At 39.6% G+C, this 15446-nt stretch overlaps 1 protein-coding gene across 2 annotated transcripts in view; it reads right to left on the reverse strand.

The window, feature by feature from the left end:
- Positions 1-429: 429 nt before the first annotated feature.
- The window catches only part of CLINT1 (clathrin interactor 1), an 80677-nt gene continuing 65660 nt past the window's right edge, over positions 430-15446 (reverse strand). The window contains exons 8-12 of one of the 2 annotated variants that reach the window (XM_032800474.2): positions 14867-14945; positions 9445-9522; positions 3716-4008; positions 2790-2994; positions 430-2183 (exon numbers count right to left, since the gene is read on the reverse strand). In XM_032800474.2, coding sequence (XP_032656365.1) covers positions 1819-2183; positions 2790-2994; positions 3716-4008; positions 9445-9522; positions 14867-14945 — 1020 coding nt within the window. In that variant the 3' untranslated portion in view covers positions 430-1818. The remainder of the gene's footprint in view (positions 2184-2789; positions 2995-3715; positions 4009-9444; positions 9523-14866; positions 14946-15446) is intronic. The other variant, XM_032800476.2, reaches the window with a different exon arrangement.

Consider the following 15446-nt stretch of genomic DNA (forward strand, 5'->3'; position numbering starts at 1 on the left):
TTGCTCATCCACTAAAGTCTGCCTTGATTACTTTGATGTAACAACACTTGAAAGCTCCTATTCTTTGAAACTAATTTAAACACATTGAATTGTTGAAAGATTAAAAACCACAGTCAGCTAATTACACTCACTCTCATCTCTTATTCAGCAAATGAATCACTTTTCATTACCACTTAGCTGAAGTACATGAATTTCTGCCTAATTAGAAATGTTGTAGATGGAGCATTAGCAAGGCTGGAGCAGGTCAGGATATCTTGCTGCTTCATTTTTAATTCCTAACAGTAGAGCCAGATAGGAAAGGCTGGAGATAAGAAGTCATTAAACAAATTTAAATTATTTATAAAAATTACTTTGCCCAAATTATAATTATTTTTTTTTCCAAACGCTCTTATAAACGTCAAATGGAATGAAAGGAAAAGCGGCCCAACATTGATTTTAATGACCATTTTAATGTTATGTATAACAGAACATTGTGAATACAATGGAAACAAAGTTTTATCAATTTAATAATAAAAAAGAAATCCAACATAAGAAAGAGGAGGTAATAAATTTCATACCTATAATATAGTGCTTATTCTTAATAATACTCCCAGCTTGTGAGTATAACCATGTCTTTATATTCCAGACTCTAGAATCATGATTTGTATGTGAACTTAAAATGCAGAATTACAGCAGGAAAACAAAACCTTAATTAATTTCCTTTATTTTCATTAAATCAATAAAATCTTTGACTGCTACAGGTTTCCTTTAATAATAATAATAATAATATATATATGTATTATATATATTTTACTCCTTTCTATTGGATTCCACTGCTGCTAATGCCATATTTACATCAAAGTCACCAAGTGTTGTATAAAATCTAAAATCCAATGCTGTTGGATTGACAAGGGTTTAGAGATTTAAAAGACAATGTAGTTACCTTTTCACTTTTCTTTTTGTAAAGATGATTTTTTTTTCCTTTTGACTGCTGCTGACACTGTAACCCAGTGGTCCCTAGGGGTACATGTGGCATAAAGTTGCCACTGAAGTAGAACTGCAAAAAGTGTTTACATGCTGGAGTTTTCTGAAAGGAAACCATAAAGCAGCTCTGGATGAAATTTCTCCCAATTCAGCACTGGGTATTAATTATAGCAGTAAAGGTGTGAAAAGCCCCTAAACCTATTAATGACCAAATTGCTTAAAGAGGTTTTTACAATAAAAATTTGGATATTATAGCAGTGTTGCTGGAACATCAGCAAAAGTATATATACACACACATTTCAGGTCCCTTTGAATTAGCCATAAGCACATATGTAAGCCTTTTTTTTTTTTTGGACAAAAATATATATTCTTATAAAAAACTGATCATTGTACTTGAGTGACTTCAAATATGGACTCAGAGTGGTAGTAAAAGGAATGGCTTCAATTATGACAAAGTGATTCAGGGAGAAAAAAATCAAGGTCGTCAAGAAAAAAAAAGAAAAGTATAAAATTAGATTCAAACAGATTTACCCAACCCCCATTCCAGTCTCCCCACAAGTTTCAATGATAAAATTGGTTCTTCCATCTAGAAAGGCTTTTGATGGTCTTGCTACAAAACAATGGCCTCTTAATTGCAAAGTCATCCAATTGATTCATCAGAAGAACCTTTTGTCTCCCCAGAGCTTGAACGCTAGGTGTTTCAGCATTTACAAAACAGCCTTTTGGTTCTTTATGCAGGTTCATTTTAATTAACTGATAAAAGGAAAGGTATTGATCAGTGTTCTCCATCCCTCCCCCAGCAATATTTGTGCAGCTAAAAATCCTTCATTCACCCTGACCAATCCTTTACAATCTTTATTTGCTAAAACTGGCAAAATTTGCAAAGGCATCTTGCTTGGGTTGCACAGTTCCAGGGGTCATCGCAGAGGTCATAGCTATATTGGGTACCCCTAAGCCCATTGTGCCTGTCAAACCCATTCCAGCAGCTGGCACCCCCATGTTCACATTCATTCCCATAATTCCCTGGTTCATCACAGGCGTGTTTCCCAAGGAGGTCATACCCATTGTACCCGTCATAACACTGGGCATCCCCATTCCCACAGGAATGGGCCCTCCCATCAATGAACTTGTTGGGGGTCGAACAGGCATCACGTTGGACTGGGAGTTGAGGCTCACGGCTGCAAAATTTTGAGTCATAACATTCACAGGTTGTTGCATATCTGCAGGAAAATGAAATACAACAGCCCTTAATTTAATCAATATCCTAGGGTTGAACATGGTGAATTACAATCTACTTTTAGAAGTTATGTAACTATATTGTGACTTTACAGTGAACAAAGACAAAGTTAGATTTATGTTCACTAGCCAGTTAGCCTACCAAAAAAGAAGACTAATTTCCACATCTCTTCCTTCTTCAGTTAAAATTCAGAAAAGTCTAACAAAGTTTTACAATATGTCTTACACCCAAGTTAACTATTGCTAACAAATTGAGCTCCGAGGACAGACAGCTGATACCACCGATAGGAAGAGCTTAAGAGATGAGGGAATCCTAACGCGAAGATATGAGAATGATGCAAGCCTCTGCAGTTAGAGACTTGGCTTCACACCCCTGAAACATTCCCAGGCTCATTCTTCTGGATCACGTTACAGTAACAGAGCTGCCAATGGTAAGAGGCAACATAGCAAATGAAAAATAGGATTATGATTAAAATTAAGAGAAAAGGTGATCTAGCAAAGGGGTCAGTTTTTTTTTTTAAAGACACATTGATAACATCTGTATAAGAGGTCATGCTAGTGAAGTATTATTAAATCAATGGATCACTTACTCTGTTGCTGAATCATTGTATTAAGCGATGGCTGCTGGGGTTTGGAAGGCTGCATACCAGGTACTAAATTGTCCAAACTGATATTTACACTGGGGTCTGACCAAGTGGATGGTAGCGTTTTGCTGGCATTTTTGGGGACCATCTCTGCACATGGATTATAAAGAGGACTGGGCTTCTGCAGCATACTGTTAACATTCTGCAAAGGCTAGAAACAAAAGAAAAAAGTTTTTTGAAATCATGCCATTCACTCCGTACCATTTACTACTGCTGTGTTTAAGAAATAAACAGTTCCATCGTGTCATTAAAGTACAACAAATGGTTGTTTATGTTTGGCTTTTTAACCTTCTCATTTGCAAAGAGAAATGTCAACAGTTTTTATGAGACATGGACGTTCATCTCTTTCAAAGTAGTTTCCCCATCAGTTGGTATCTTCTTGGAAATGATCAGGATGGTATTTCATACGTTAGCACTAAGCATTTTGCATCAGTGGATTGTGTCACCGAATCAGAGTTGCCTGGCATCTCCCAGACAAGGAATCCATTCTATTCTGGGCTTTTTGAAATGCATTTGTAGGTTTTTGCAGAAGAGTCAATGTGCTTTGGTTTCAACAGCCAATTACTTTCCACTGGAGTAACCCTTCTGTGCATCAGGGCAGCACACAGCTGAGGGTGAGGACTGGTCCATCAGTTGCCTGATGATGTAGGCTGCACACATATTCTATCGGTTTTTTTCAGGTTCTAACTTTAAAACCTTCCCTCCCCAAAAAAGGATGACAGAACATTTCAGATAGAGCGACCGAGTGACAAAGACTGCACCTGAGAGCTAGGGGTAACAAGAAGGTTTAAGCTAAAATAGGACAAAAGCATCCTAGAACCTTTTCTTCACAGAGGAACCAGTCATTAAGGGATTGAGTAACAACAGCATACCTGTGACCTTGACATGGGTAGACCGATGCCCACCGCACTAGAGCTCATCATAGCAAAATTCATGCTTTGTGAAGAAGCCATGGTTGCCTGAGAGGAGCCCATCAAATCAAAGAGGTCAGTAGAATTTGAGGCAGCTGGAGGATGGCCAAGAGCTGGCTGCGAGCTACCAAAGAGCTCTACAGTTGGCTGTGCAGTGCCTCCGAAGAGCTCTCCTGCTGAAGCACTGGGACATGGAGAGGCTTGGTTGAAGGCACTCCAGTCGCCGAAGTCTCCGTTCCCACTTGCTGCTGTACCTGGGGGTGAGGGAAAGAAGGTAAAAGATTTTGAAAGGCACAGAAAAACGCCACATTCTGTGAACTGAAACAAATGAGACCTGATTTGTGTCCGTCCAGATTAACATCTGCAGGTAGAATCTCCATCTGGACATCATTCCTTCTCATAAATATTCCAACAGTTTTAACAAGGTAGCAAAGGAAATATGAAACACCCACGCACAGACAAAAAACTACATCTGATAATGTGTCACCTATGGACCTGGACAAGTGGGACACAGGTTTCCTTCAACTAAGTTTGCAGCATCCAAATGCTTCCAAACAGACACTGGAAAAGTAGATTTGAGGTTCTGTCAAAAGCAGGGCTATAAGTTTAAGAATCAAACTTGCCAGTACTTTAATCCAGTACTCTGATATTCTCAGAGCCATGATCCCAGCTAATGGGTATTATGCAGTCACTGTACATGAGAGGCACAATTCCACTATCATAATAAAGCATATAAGAAAACAGCCATTTATTAAAAACTTTCTGATTACGTATAATTAATAGCTTTTGCACAACATAGGAATACAGTGACACTAAGTGGGATAGCAATAAAACCAAGAGCTTTCAAAACAGATTACCAGAGGGTCCCTCTCTTACTTTGTTGCCTGCTAACATCATAAGTACTATTTCCCCTGGGCTATGAGAGTACAGAATGCTTTGATATGTACCTGTTTCAGATCACATGCCCCAATCCTTACATACAGACCAGCAAGCCCAGGATGTGACAGGATCCTTACTTCCTTCTATTTCCTTACCTTTATAAGGATCAGACAAACCACTGACATTAAAATAAGTTTCCTTCACTTACAGGAAAAAAAGTAAGTTACAAGAAACATTATGGGTAACATTTCATAGTGAAAGTTATTTAAAATATCCCAAAAGCTGTCGTGGTTTGTGTTGTTTTGTTTCTAAAGGGCCATAATCTTCCAGAGGGTTTTTTGGGGGGTGGGGAGGCATTGCACAGGTCAGCTTTTTGGTGATGTGGCTAATGTTTTATGGGTCTGGATGTAGTCGATTAATATCATTCTTCTGGCATATGAAATGCACAGGACTGCTTTATTTGCTACATGGATGCACAGCTTAAAGGGAACATTTCCACCATGCATAAGAATTATGATATTCCCCTGTAGGTTGGATCTCATGATGAAGTGCTCATTCCCAGTTAGGCTGTAAGCAATATCCCTGCAGTAGGGAAAGAGCTCTGAACTCTAATGAATGATTAAATCATCTCCACTTCCTCCTGCATGAGCAAAGGAAGAGGCTCTGACTGAGATTTCACTGATTTGAAAGTTACCAGACCCAGGCACCTGGCTAAGAGTACAACCCACACACCTGGCTATTTCCTAGAGCTGAATTTTGTCTAGCCCAAAGCAACTGCAATAATATTTGACACTCATTGTAAGTGCTTGAACACCTGTGTGTTCAAACCTGGGTTTAGTTACCCTTACCTTCACTAGTCTGTTCATTTTAAGTAATGGAAAAGGGGCAGGAGGAAAGAAGCGATTCATTTACAAAATCCAAGCACTACCAGTAGTTTTAATGCAAGTAATGGACTAATGTTCATTAGCTCAGGGCTTTACTAGAACATTTGGCTTTCATTTCCCTTACAAAAGGGACTGTATCGGAGGATTTCAATTAGTACTGCATATTAAAGATTTAAACCCACTTTAAGTATTCCTGATGGACAAGTAAATGCTGAATGTGCTGATTCCATGTGTACTGGATGCACAGATCTGAACACACAACAAGAAAAAAGTGGGGTAAAAGGAGAAAATTTTGCCCCTCTTTTGGGAAACTTGATCAAAGATGATTAATCCAGGAAGAAAGGATTACTAGAGGGGCTTATATTGTTAGAGAATGATTAATCATTTCACAAGACTCCTGGCCCACTGCATAATGGTGATCGGCATAGATTAATCATGTTAATGCAGATAAAGGATTGTGTCATTTTAGGCTGTATTCATACACAAATTTGCATAGTAGGCAGCTTTATACTTGTAATACTTATTCAAAATAAAATTCTTTTTACAAGTAAGGAAGCCTGTACAATTAGGACAGTGCTGCTTTCTTCCTGCCGGTTGAAATATTAAAGGCGTGTTTTAACCCACAGATGCCCAATACAGCTTTCCTAAATGTAGCAAATAATGCAAAAAGATTCCCAGGGCTGATCTACAGCCAATTTGCCAAAAGATTTACTAATCTGTCACCGAAATGTCTTCATTCATTCTGGATTTACTCCTAGATCCTTAGCGGAAGCACAACTCCCAACTGCCTCAAGAGCAAGAACTACACCCCTTTTGATTAAGTAGCTCCATACTTTTTGGTCAACTGCAAATATCCATATTTAGCAACATTGTTAAGTTGGCTCCTCCAAGTGGCTCAGCACCCTCGACTTCTACTGGAAGGCTGAGCTCAGAAAAGCAGAAGTTAAAGAAAAAAAAAGAGATTTTACGTGGTCACCTCCAACACACTTTGCTAGCATAAGACTGTTTACTCTGGTTTGCTAACTACTACTTTGTTCAGAATAGTTTTAAGCATCACGAGCTATGTGGGCTCCATTTCCCTTGAGAAACCACTCCCTAGCATGATATTTCATTACGGATACATTCTCTTTGTTAGAATAAAGAGCTGTTCTCTTACTCCTAGATATATTCCTTGTGCCCCCATAAACAGTTCCTTGCCCTCCTTGGTGTTCATATCTTTCCTATACTTGTAAACAAGTTGTCATTCAGCTAAGCTATGAAGGACCATCCATCAGTTTTAGCTCACAGATATGCATAAGCATAGTCCATTGAAAACAATAGTTATACCAGAGTATTGAGGGCATAACTTGGCCTCATGTCAGTTCTTCCAGGTGTAACTCGTATTCCACCTGGAGGTTTTGAAATCTTGATAGTATCCCCCTTGACATCCATCAAAGCCAGTTTACCTTTGTCTCTCCATTTATACTATACAAATGTTTTGTTAATCTTGGAAGACAAGTGGGATTTTAAGGTATCTTTAGGGATTATCATTCTTCCAGCACAAGTGGGCTGCTATTCCTCATTGCATATGAGCCTACATTTTTGTTATTTGTTAGACTTTTATAGGTGAATTGTTTGTGGGAGTATGTGGGGAGGTGGGGTTACCCTGAGGTTAAATTCCAATTTGTCAATGTAGTACTCAGTCTGAGCTTTGGGCAAGGTCAAACCTTCTATTGTTATTTTCCCCCAGAATTTCCAACATACCAAAATCCCTTTGTATGTGTGTCCTCATGGACATTCACAAGCCTCCCAATTTGGTGTGCTCTCATATTCCAGATTAATAAAGTTGCTATAATACCCCAGTCCTAGAAAGGATCCTGGCAGCCAATGTGTGGAATGAATTTTGTTATGTGCATGAATATGGAGGTGACATCTCTCATCACCTCCATATTGGTGCACATAAAATTCATGGGGTGGGACCAAGGGGTTCAGAGTGTGGGAGGGTGAGAGCTCTGGGGCAGAGGGTTGGGGTGCGAGGGGTGAGGGCTCCAGCAGGGAGCGAAGGCTCCCCCCAACTCTCAATCCCTGCAGCAGCACCTGGGCTGGGTGACCACAGCAGGTCCAGGGCTGGGACTGCAGGAGAGGTGCTTCTCCCCGGCTGCAGCAGATCTGGGGCCAGTAGGAAGAGGCACCTTTCCTCCGGCTGTAGCAGGGCGGGGCTGGGGCCCGCAGGGAGAGGTGCCTCTCCCCTGGCCGTGGCAGGTCCAGGGGTAGAGGAGAGACATCTCTCCCCACCGTGGCCCTGAACACCTGTGTGGCACTTAATGGGCTGCTGCACCACCATGATGCTTAGAGGGAACTTAGCCTGCAACACTGCTGAACAGTTTGATACATTGTTGTTTGCCATTACCATGTGTTTACGGCCTTTCAATCACTTTTCAGTCCATGGCAGTGCTCAAAGTCAAGCAATAAGTCTGTCTTCAAAAACAAATGATCAAATACTTTTCTGAAATACTGCTGCCCCACTCAGGCAATTATTTTTTATAGCACTTGCTTGTATCTGAAAAAAGTTTGCAAACTTTTGACTGGAAAGATAAGGAGAAAGGCTGCCTTTTCTAAGAGAAAAAAGTTGGTCAGATGATCTTACATAAGGCATTAGAACATTTTGACGAATAGCGATTACGTATATCAGTTAGCGATTAGTTCTATCAACAGCCAAGAAAGAATGAAGAGTTCACAAATATGCTGAGTGCTCCCACAGACAGTATCACTCAGACTCCTATTAAAAAAGCTCCCCCTCCCCATTTCCAAATATAAAAACAATGTTTTTACTGTGTGAAGTTTTTTCTGCTGTTTATTGTGTGTTTTTCACCTGGCACGCTACACCCAGAAAACTTGGAAGTGTTGAATACTTTGAGTAAGTTTTATTGTCTTGATTTTCCACCCTAAAAGCCACATCTTATTTTGTTATGGTTCAAGTGAGACCATAATTCCAAATGTCAATTTGTATGGAATTCTACTTTCACTAAAACAAAGTTATGCCTGGAGATCCCGCTGGTACAGTGTTTTCTGAAATAAGGCCCTTGTAAATTTCAGAATCAACTAGATCTGCTATCGCCAAGAAATGGGGTTCTCGCTTCCTGACTGCAACATACCACAGTTGTGTTTCCCTGGGCCATTTAAATGCTTAAACCATATGCCAATACAAAGCCGAAATTTAAATACTGATTTGTGACATCCACAAACTCTCCTCTTTAAGTCACCTGACATCCAGGATGGGCAATGATCTTAAAAGCAACTTGGGAGTCTGAGTATCAGAAGGGTAGCCGTGTTAGTCTGGATCTGTAAAAGCAGCAGAGTGCTGTGGCACCTTATAGACTAACAGACGCATTGGAGCATGAGCTTTTGTGGGCGAATACCCACTTCGTCAGATGCATGGAAATCTGAATCACTTTGAAATGAAATGAAGCGTAAAGACTCATCTAAATTTCCGTTATTAACCACCATTTTCTCTGACTACTTATGTACTATTTCCCCTCACTCCCTGTATTCTTTTGATAGAAATGACTATGAAGTCTGCCAATTTCCTCTAAGATATCTTATGACTTTATAGCAACATTGCTAAGGGATGCTTCTCAGCAAGGCAGGGTGCATCAAATAAGGCAAAATAGGGTTTTAACCCAAACCCAATAAAGAAGTACAGAAGAATCATTTATCAAAACCAGAAAGCTGTCCTTTATTTAGCCTCAACTGTGTGAAAATACCCATAAGAGACCAAAAAACATCAAGCACCACTGAGGTGAGCATGTGGCTTTCTTGGTCAAACTAACACCACAAACCAGCTCCAGGAAAGGGAACTGACTGCCAATAATGCCACAAAAAGGAAAGCAGCTTCATTCCCCTCTCCTCATCCCTAATGGCAGTTTTTCAGTCAGTAAGTTATCCTACCTTGTGGCGAGGGGAAACTTGCTGACGCAGCAGCACAGCCAAAGTCAGTGAATCCTCCAAACGGGTCAGTTGATCCACCTAGAAATAAGAGGAAACAGGATTGTGGAGCGATACCCTGGTCAATGAACTTGACAAGGGCTTTCTGTAAGCTGCTTTCAGGCATTTCATTTTATTTTTAAACCTCTTGCATTTGGCAGTCAGGGTTTGTTGGTTCTGTCATATGTCTGTACCATTTTTTGAGGCTTTATTACCACCACCATTCTGTATTTATATGAACCTAGACAAATTGGATATTCTTGCCTATGCTGCAGATCTAGCTGATTGTGCTTTGCCATATAGGTGGCAGGAAAAACAAGATGCAAGTTCTGTTTCACAATTCATTCTAAAACAGTAACTCATACAGCGCAATGAAGCTTGAGAGATCAAACTGACAGGAGATGGTGCTAGTATGGTGTAAACAACTAAGTAATGGGAGGATTACAGAATTAAAACTTGGAAAGCAAAAAATATCAAAATAAATACTTTTTGTTACTGGAGGAATCCTTAATTTATTATGCAGCTTACCATGAAAAATTAGAAGTCTTCTTATATTTAGTTTTTATGTTTCTTAAAGCATGAATGATTCTGCAATGATCTTGGTATCAAGATTTCAAGGACAGAGCTTGCATTGGTGTTCATTTTTTATAAGTTTGCTTTCTTTCTAGAGCAACAACATTTAAGTCCCAACCATGCATTTGTAAGTTACCAGTTAAATTATTAACTTTTGAATACAGTATTGTAACTATTTTTCATTAAAGCATATTCAACCCAAACTAGAAAGAAAAGGAAAAAAGCTTTAATAATTATATTTGGGACAACGGAATAGGCAGAAGGCTAACTGCCTAGTCCAAAAACACACTTTGCTAATGGCCTAAAAGTACCAAAAAGTTGACCTTATTTTTGTTTGTCCTTAAAGATTTCACCTCTGAACAGTCATACCCTGAGAAGTAGCAGCAGCAGTTCAATTATTGTACTTTTAGTGTTATGTGTACATTATATAGGTTACATCACAGCTGCTTAGCCTGCAGTGCTTAGAAACTAGCCAGGTGGGACTGGAACATCTGTGCTGCACTCAGACACCACCAGGGACAGCTTCCAACATCTGGTGCCATTTCTGAATTGTCTTATCGCTGCAAGACATTCTGCCCCATCTGCTACTCTCAACTGGGTTAATTAAACTAGAACTCTCTCTTTTATAATAGACAGCTAGCAGTAATAAAAGGAACAATTCACTTTCTAATACATGTGTACTTGTATTTCTTTTTAATGTTATTTTATTGTCAATATCAGGAAGGCATGACTGTTTTTCAAAGGTGAAATGGTGTATGATTTGATATAAAGCAGCAAATAAAGAGAAAGGGAGGACCATGCGTCTCTGAATTCCCACAGAAGGTTAATTCCACTGTAATACCTATACCACTCTTTTTAGAAAAGATAGGAACTTTCAATCTGATGATGATGCAGCCTGAACAAATGCAGTAGGATTTGTATTGAAGGAATTTATACAAAATATTTGTTAAGTCTGTTGTATTTTGATATAAAAACCTTGCATTGAATATAATGTAAATAGAAGTGCAATGTATAATTGGATATAATGTATAGTGGAAGGGAGATGGCATGAGCCAGTCAAATATCAAAGTTGGAAACTAAGTGAGATGATCAAACTTACTAGGTCTACTACAAAGGAAACACTTTCATAGTAATACCTCATTTGCTTCCTGTTAAAGAAGGTGAAGATTTGATCTTTTTGTACACGGAACATACAGCACAGGTTCTGTATTCTCCTGTTTGTCCTTAAAGATCAGCTGCTTTCCTGACAAGCCTAAAGAGGTAACCCGTAACCACAGCACTGACTAACTCCCTCACTTTGAACCCAAAAGATGTAAGGGATTTCTGAATATTCTTCAGGTCTTTTGCCTCAATGGTCATTCTTGCCAATTTTCTCCTCTCTCTCTCATGGGCCTGTTTCATTTTCAGATTGAACACTAAGCTCAAGAGGAAAGAAGCAGAACCTAGACTGATAGCAACAAAAGCAGCTCTCAATGGAGGAAGCCATTGGCCTAGAGTTAAACCTCGTCTCCAATAAGCCTAAAAAATAGCTATGACCACCTAAGTGCCACCATGGACATGGCACTGTCTTGTTGGTGTGAATTCTGTATGCAAGTCTTTATACCTTCTGTAAACAGGATGCAACTTACTTGGGCAATTCAGAAATTTGAAAATCTCAAACTTCACCATCCCTTTCCTGTAGTGTAAAGCTTGCTCAGTGTTCCCACATCTCAGGATAAACAGTTACAGCACCTACTACACTGAAAAATACATATAGATGAGGAGGAGTTTAGTAAATGTCTCCACAGATCCTTGAACTCATAGTATTTCCCTGCCAATTTCTTTACAGGGGAGATCAAAGGCTGCTTTTGACCCCTTCACTGTGTCTTGTGTGACCCAGGAAACGTTCCCACATCCTCTGCTGCAAGAAACATATTGGTCATCACAAGCGACCTGCATGTGAAGGACAGTGCTAATCTTCACAATATGAGCTATCCTCAAAGATTCCCACGGGAGTTCTGTTGCTATAAATGAACTCTTTCCATCTGCCTTCACAGGGCAGCAAGCAGATTATTTACAACGACCAACTGGTAATATGCCTCTTCTCAATACCACCCCTCAATGCTGCTGAAGAAGGGAAAAATTGCTATACCACTGTAGAGCAACAAAAAGAATCAGCAGTTCAGATGTGTTCAAATATGGAGAGCTCCATTTGTTTGAAAAGGAGACAATTTAAAAATGAAAAAAATCCTGTTTAGAATTTTTTAAAACTCTCTCTCCACACACACACACACACACACACACACACACACCCCTCTCCCCCATTAAAACTGGATTTAAAAGGGAAAGAAAGAAGTGTTACAAAATAGGCTTTTTCGAAAAACCCGAGGAAGAGTATTTCCATGGATAAAGGGACAAGGGGGAAGACAATGTGGATTCTGCTTTTGGAACATATCAGAATGACCATGGATCTCAGCATTCCCAAAATGCATGCCTCACTCATTTACCTCTCTTTCAATAAAAGCAAATCAAAGTTAATGTATGAAAACTTTAAAGATCTTGGGAAGTGGGATGGAGAGAAATGAAGACAGATACTAATTTATTCTTTATTTTAACTTGGTTGTCTGGTGAGTACTATGTATGCTGTTTCTAGCAAGCATCACTGCTTTGTCACCCATACTATTTTCAAGATCACACCATTATAGCACAAGTAGTATCTCAGATGATATTTATCACATTTGACTGTTACGCATTCATGAAATAACATGTCCAAGCTAAACAAGTTTGCACTCTTTTGATAAGTGACATTGTGCAATGCAGCAGCACTGAGATTGTGCCACATTGCTCCTCACTGCTAACAGTGTAATCTTTAACTGAATTTTCTTGCACTTATGGATTCACAAATAACCCACAAGATTATGAATTAAATCCATTTTAAGTTCTATGTAAATCTTATACAATTATATCTAGTTAATGATTATGCATACTACACCACAAAGCTATTAGTGCTTGGTGTTGGGCAAAAGTAGGAAGTGTGGCCTTAAAAAAAACCCAACAACATGTATTATATAAAAGAGTAATAAGTTATTTGAAAATATTTACATTTGTTTTATTCAATGACTACAGCTGGAAAAACTCCAATCAATTCACAGAATTTAATTATTATAACCCAGTCTGCTATGGGGAGGACGCTCATTCAGCCCCACTATAAGCTACTACAAATACTGCAAGTAAACAAGCACTATTAAGGTGCCCCATGTTACACAGAAACAGTAGCTTGTATTAATTAGTAAAATTTCTGTTTGCAATTGAGAGAGAAACCTCTCTTGCCAACCAAAAGGGTCACACTAGTGCTTAACTCTCTGTTAAAATTGATCTTGATACTGAGAGAAAAAAATGACATCCAGCCATCTGACCACCCCTATACTCCTCCAGTTAACTCTTCTCTGATTGTCCCATTAATACGCCTCAGATACACAACAAACTCCCTTTAATAGTTTATGATCCACTGTTTTAACTGTGGCTGGCATGAATGTCTGTAGCATGACACCAGACTTTTTTTTTTTTTTAATTATCTCTTTCCCCCTCCACCCCAACCCCTACTCACACTTCCAACCCAGTCTTGTACTTTTGTAGGTAAGTCACTGAAATCTAACGCTTGCCTAAAAGAGTTACTGTGGTTTCAGTTCAGTGCTAGCGTGGACATGAGTGAACTTAAATTTCAGTTTAGTATTCAGAGAATAATTCACCATAAATTAATTGAACAGAACTGTAACTTCAGAGTGAGTTTTTTGGCATTAGGGTTGGGGTTATCCAGGGGTCATGAGGAGATAAAAGAAATGAGTTTGCTTTTGCTGTATACATTAGATGTGGCTTGTGAATAGAGGTCATCCATTTCTATAGCTGCTTATCCCTTAACTTGCAACATGAGAAACTTAAAGCTGACTGGATTGTGCGTGCTTTTAAAATTAATTATAAATAACTCTGCATTATAACCCTTGCAGTTTATGACAGACTGATTTAGTGGCTAATCTTTATGATTTGCTAAGGTTATTATTAATCCTATATATAGTAAAAGCTGTGTTATCCAGTACTTTAAACCAGACTTTCAATGAAGATCAGAAATGCTAGTTTACAGAGCTCTCTGGTTGGTATAGTCCAGTTGGCGCAGGGCCAGCAGGATCCCTACATGGCTCAGCATGTAGCGATGACGTGTCCCTGCTACTCCTAGGCAGAGGTGCAGCTAGGCAGCTCTGTGCACTGCCCTGGCCCCACCCCAAGTGCTGGCCCTGCAGCTCCCATTGGCATGGAACCATGGCCAATGGGAGCTGCGAGGGTGGCACCTGCAGGGGGGGCGGGGGGAAAGAGGCAGTGCACAGAATCATCTAGCTGTGCCTCTGCCTAGGAGCAGCAGAGACATGTCACCACTTGCAGGGAGCTGCCTAAGGTTAGCGCCACCTGGATCTGGCACCCCAACCCCCACCCCGAGCCCCCTCTGTCACCTAAAGTCCCTCTGAGAGCATGTGCCCCATACCCACTCCTGCACCCCCTCCCCCACCCAAACTCCTTCCCTCTTAGTTAACCAGAATTTTTCACTTACCAGCACCCCCCATTCTCCCAATATGACGGATAAAAAAGCTTTTACTGCAATATGGTAATGGGTGTGCAGTTATAAACTTATACACAGTTGTCCATTTTTTGGATACTTGAAACATTTTGCTTTGCTTGTCACCATTTTTCTATTCCCCTTTATCCTTACAATATTAAAACCCACAAGCTTGTGCACAGACAGTCACAATTAAACAGATCATAGATTAAGGATAAGGATACATACCTGTTGAGACTGGCTGGCCAGCACCATCAAACAGATCAAACAGATCATTAGAAGACTTGCTGCCAGAGGGTACTGAAGCCTAAAAAAGACAGAATTTACCAGCTTTTTAAAAACCATGATTGAAGTACCATTTACAGTTCAACTGCAAGCATGGCTTTCTAACTGTTTTATCACAAACTTCACACATGAATTGAGCATTTGTTCTCCTGATGAAATGGCCCCCCAAAATGTCCAGAATGTCTGCAGAGATGCAGATTGGTAGAGGGGAGCTTGTTTGAGTAACCTAATTAAGCAGAGACAGACTTCACTAGAATATATTTCAGAAAATCTGAAGTTAAAAAGTGCTGAAGGAACATTACCTACCATGTTATTTTTACTATCTGTAGCCATTTACGTCCACGGAAGATTTAAACCGGAGAAGCAAACATAAAAGGCGTGCATATTTAAATCACTCTGGTTTTGGTTGAATGATATAAACCTTGAGTAAAATACTAGTAAAGAAAGTCACCATTAACAGGTGGTGAGTATGTTCAATTAGTACTCCAAGTAATGGATATTAGGGCTTGTCTACATAGGGAGA

This window comes from Chelonoidis abingdonii, chromosome 7 (genome assembly GCF_003597395.2).
Source record: "Chelonoidis abingdonii isolate Lonesome George chromosome 7, CheloAbing_2.0, whole genome shotgun sequence".
Lineage (NCBI taxonomy): Eukaryota > Metazoa > Chordata > Testudines > Testudinidae > Chelonoidis > Chelonoidis abingdonii.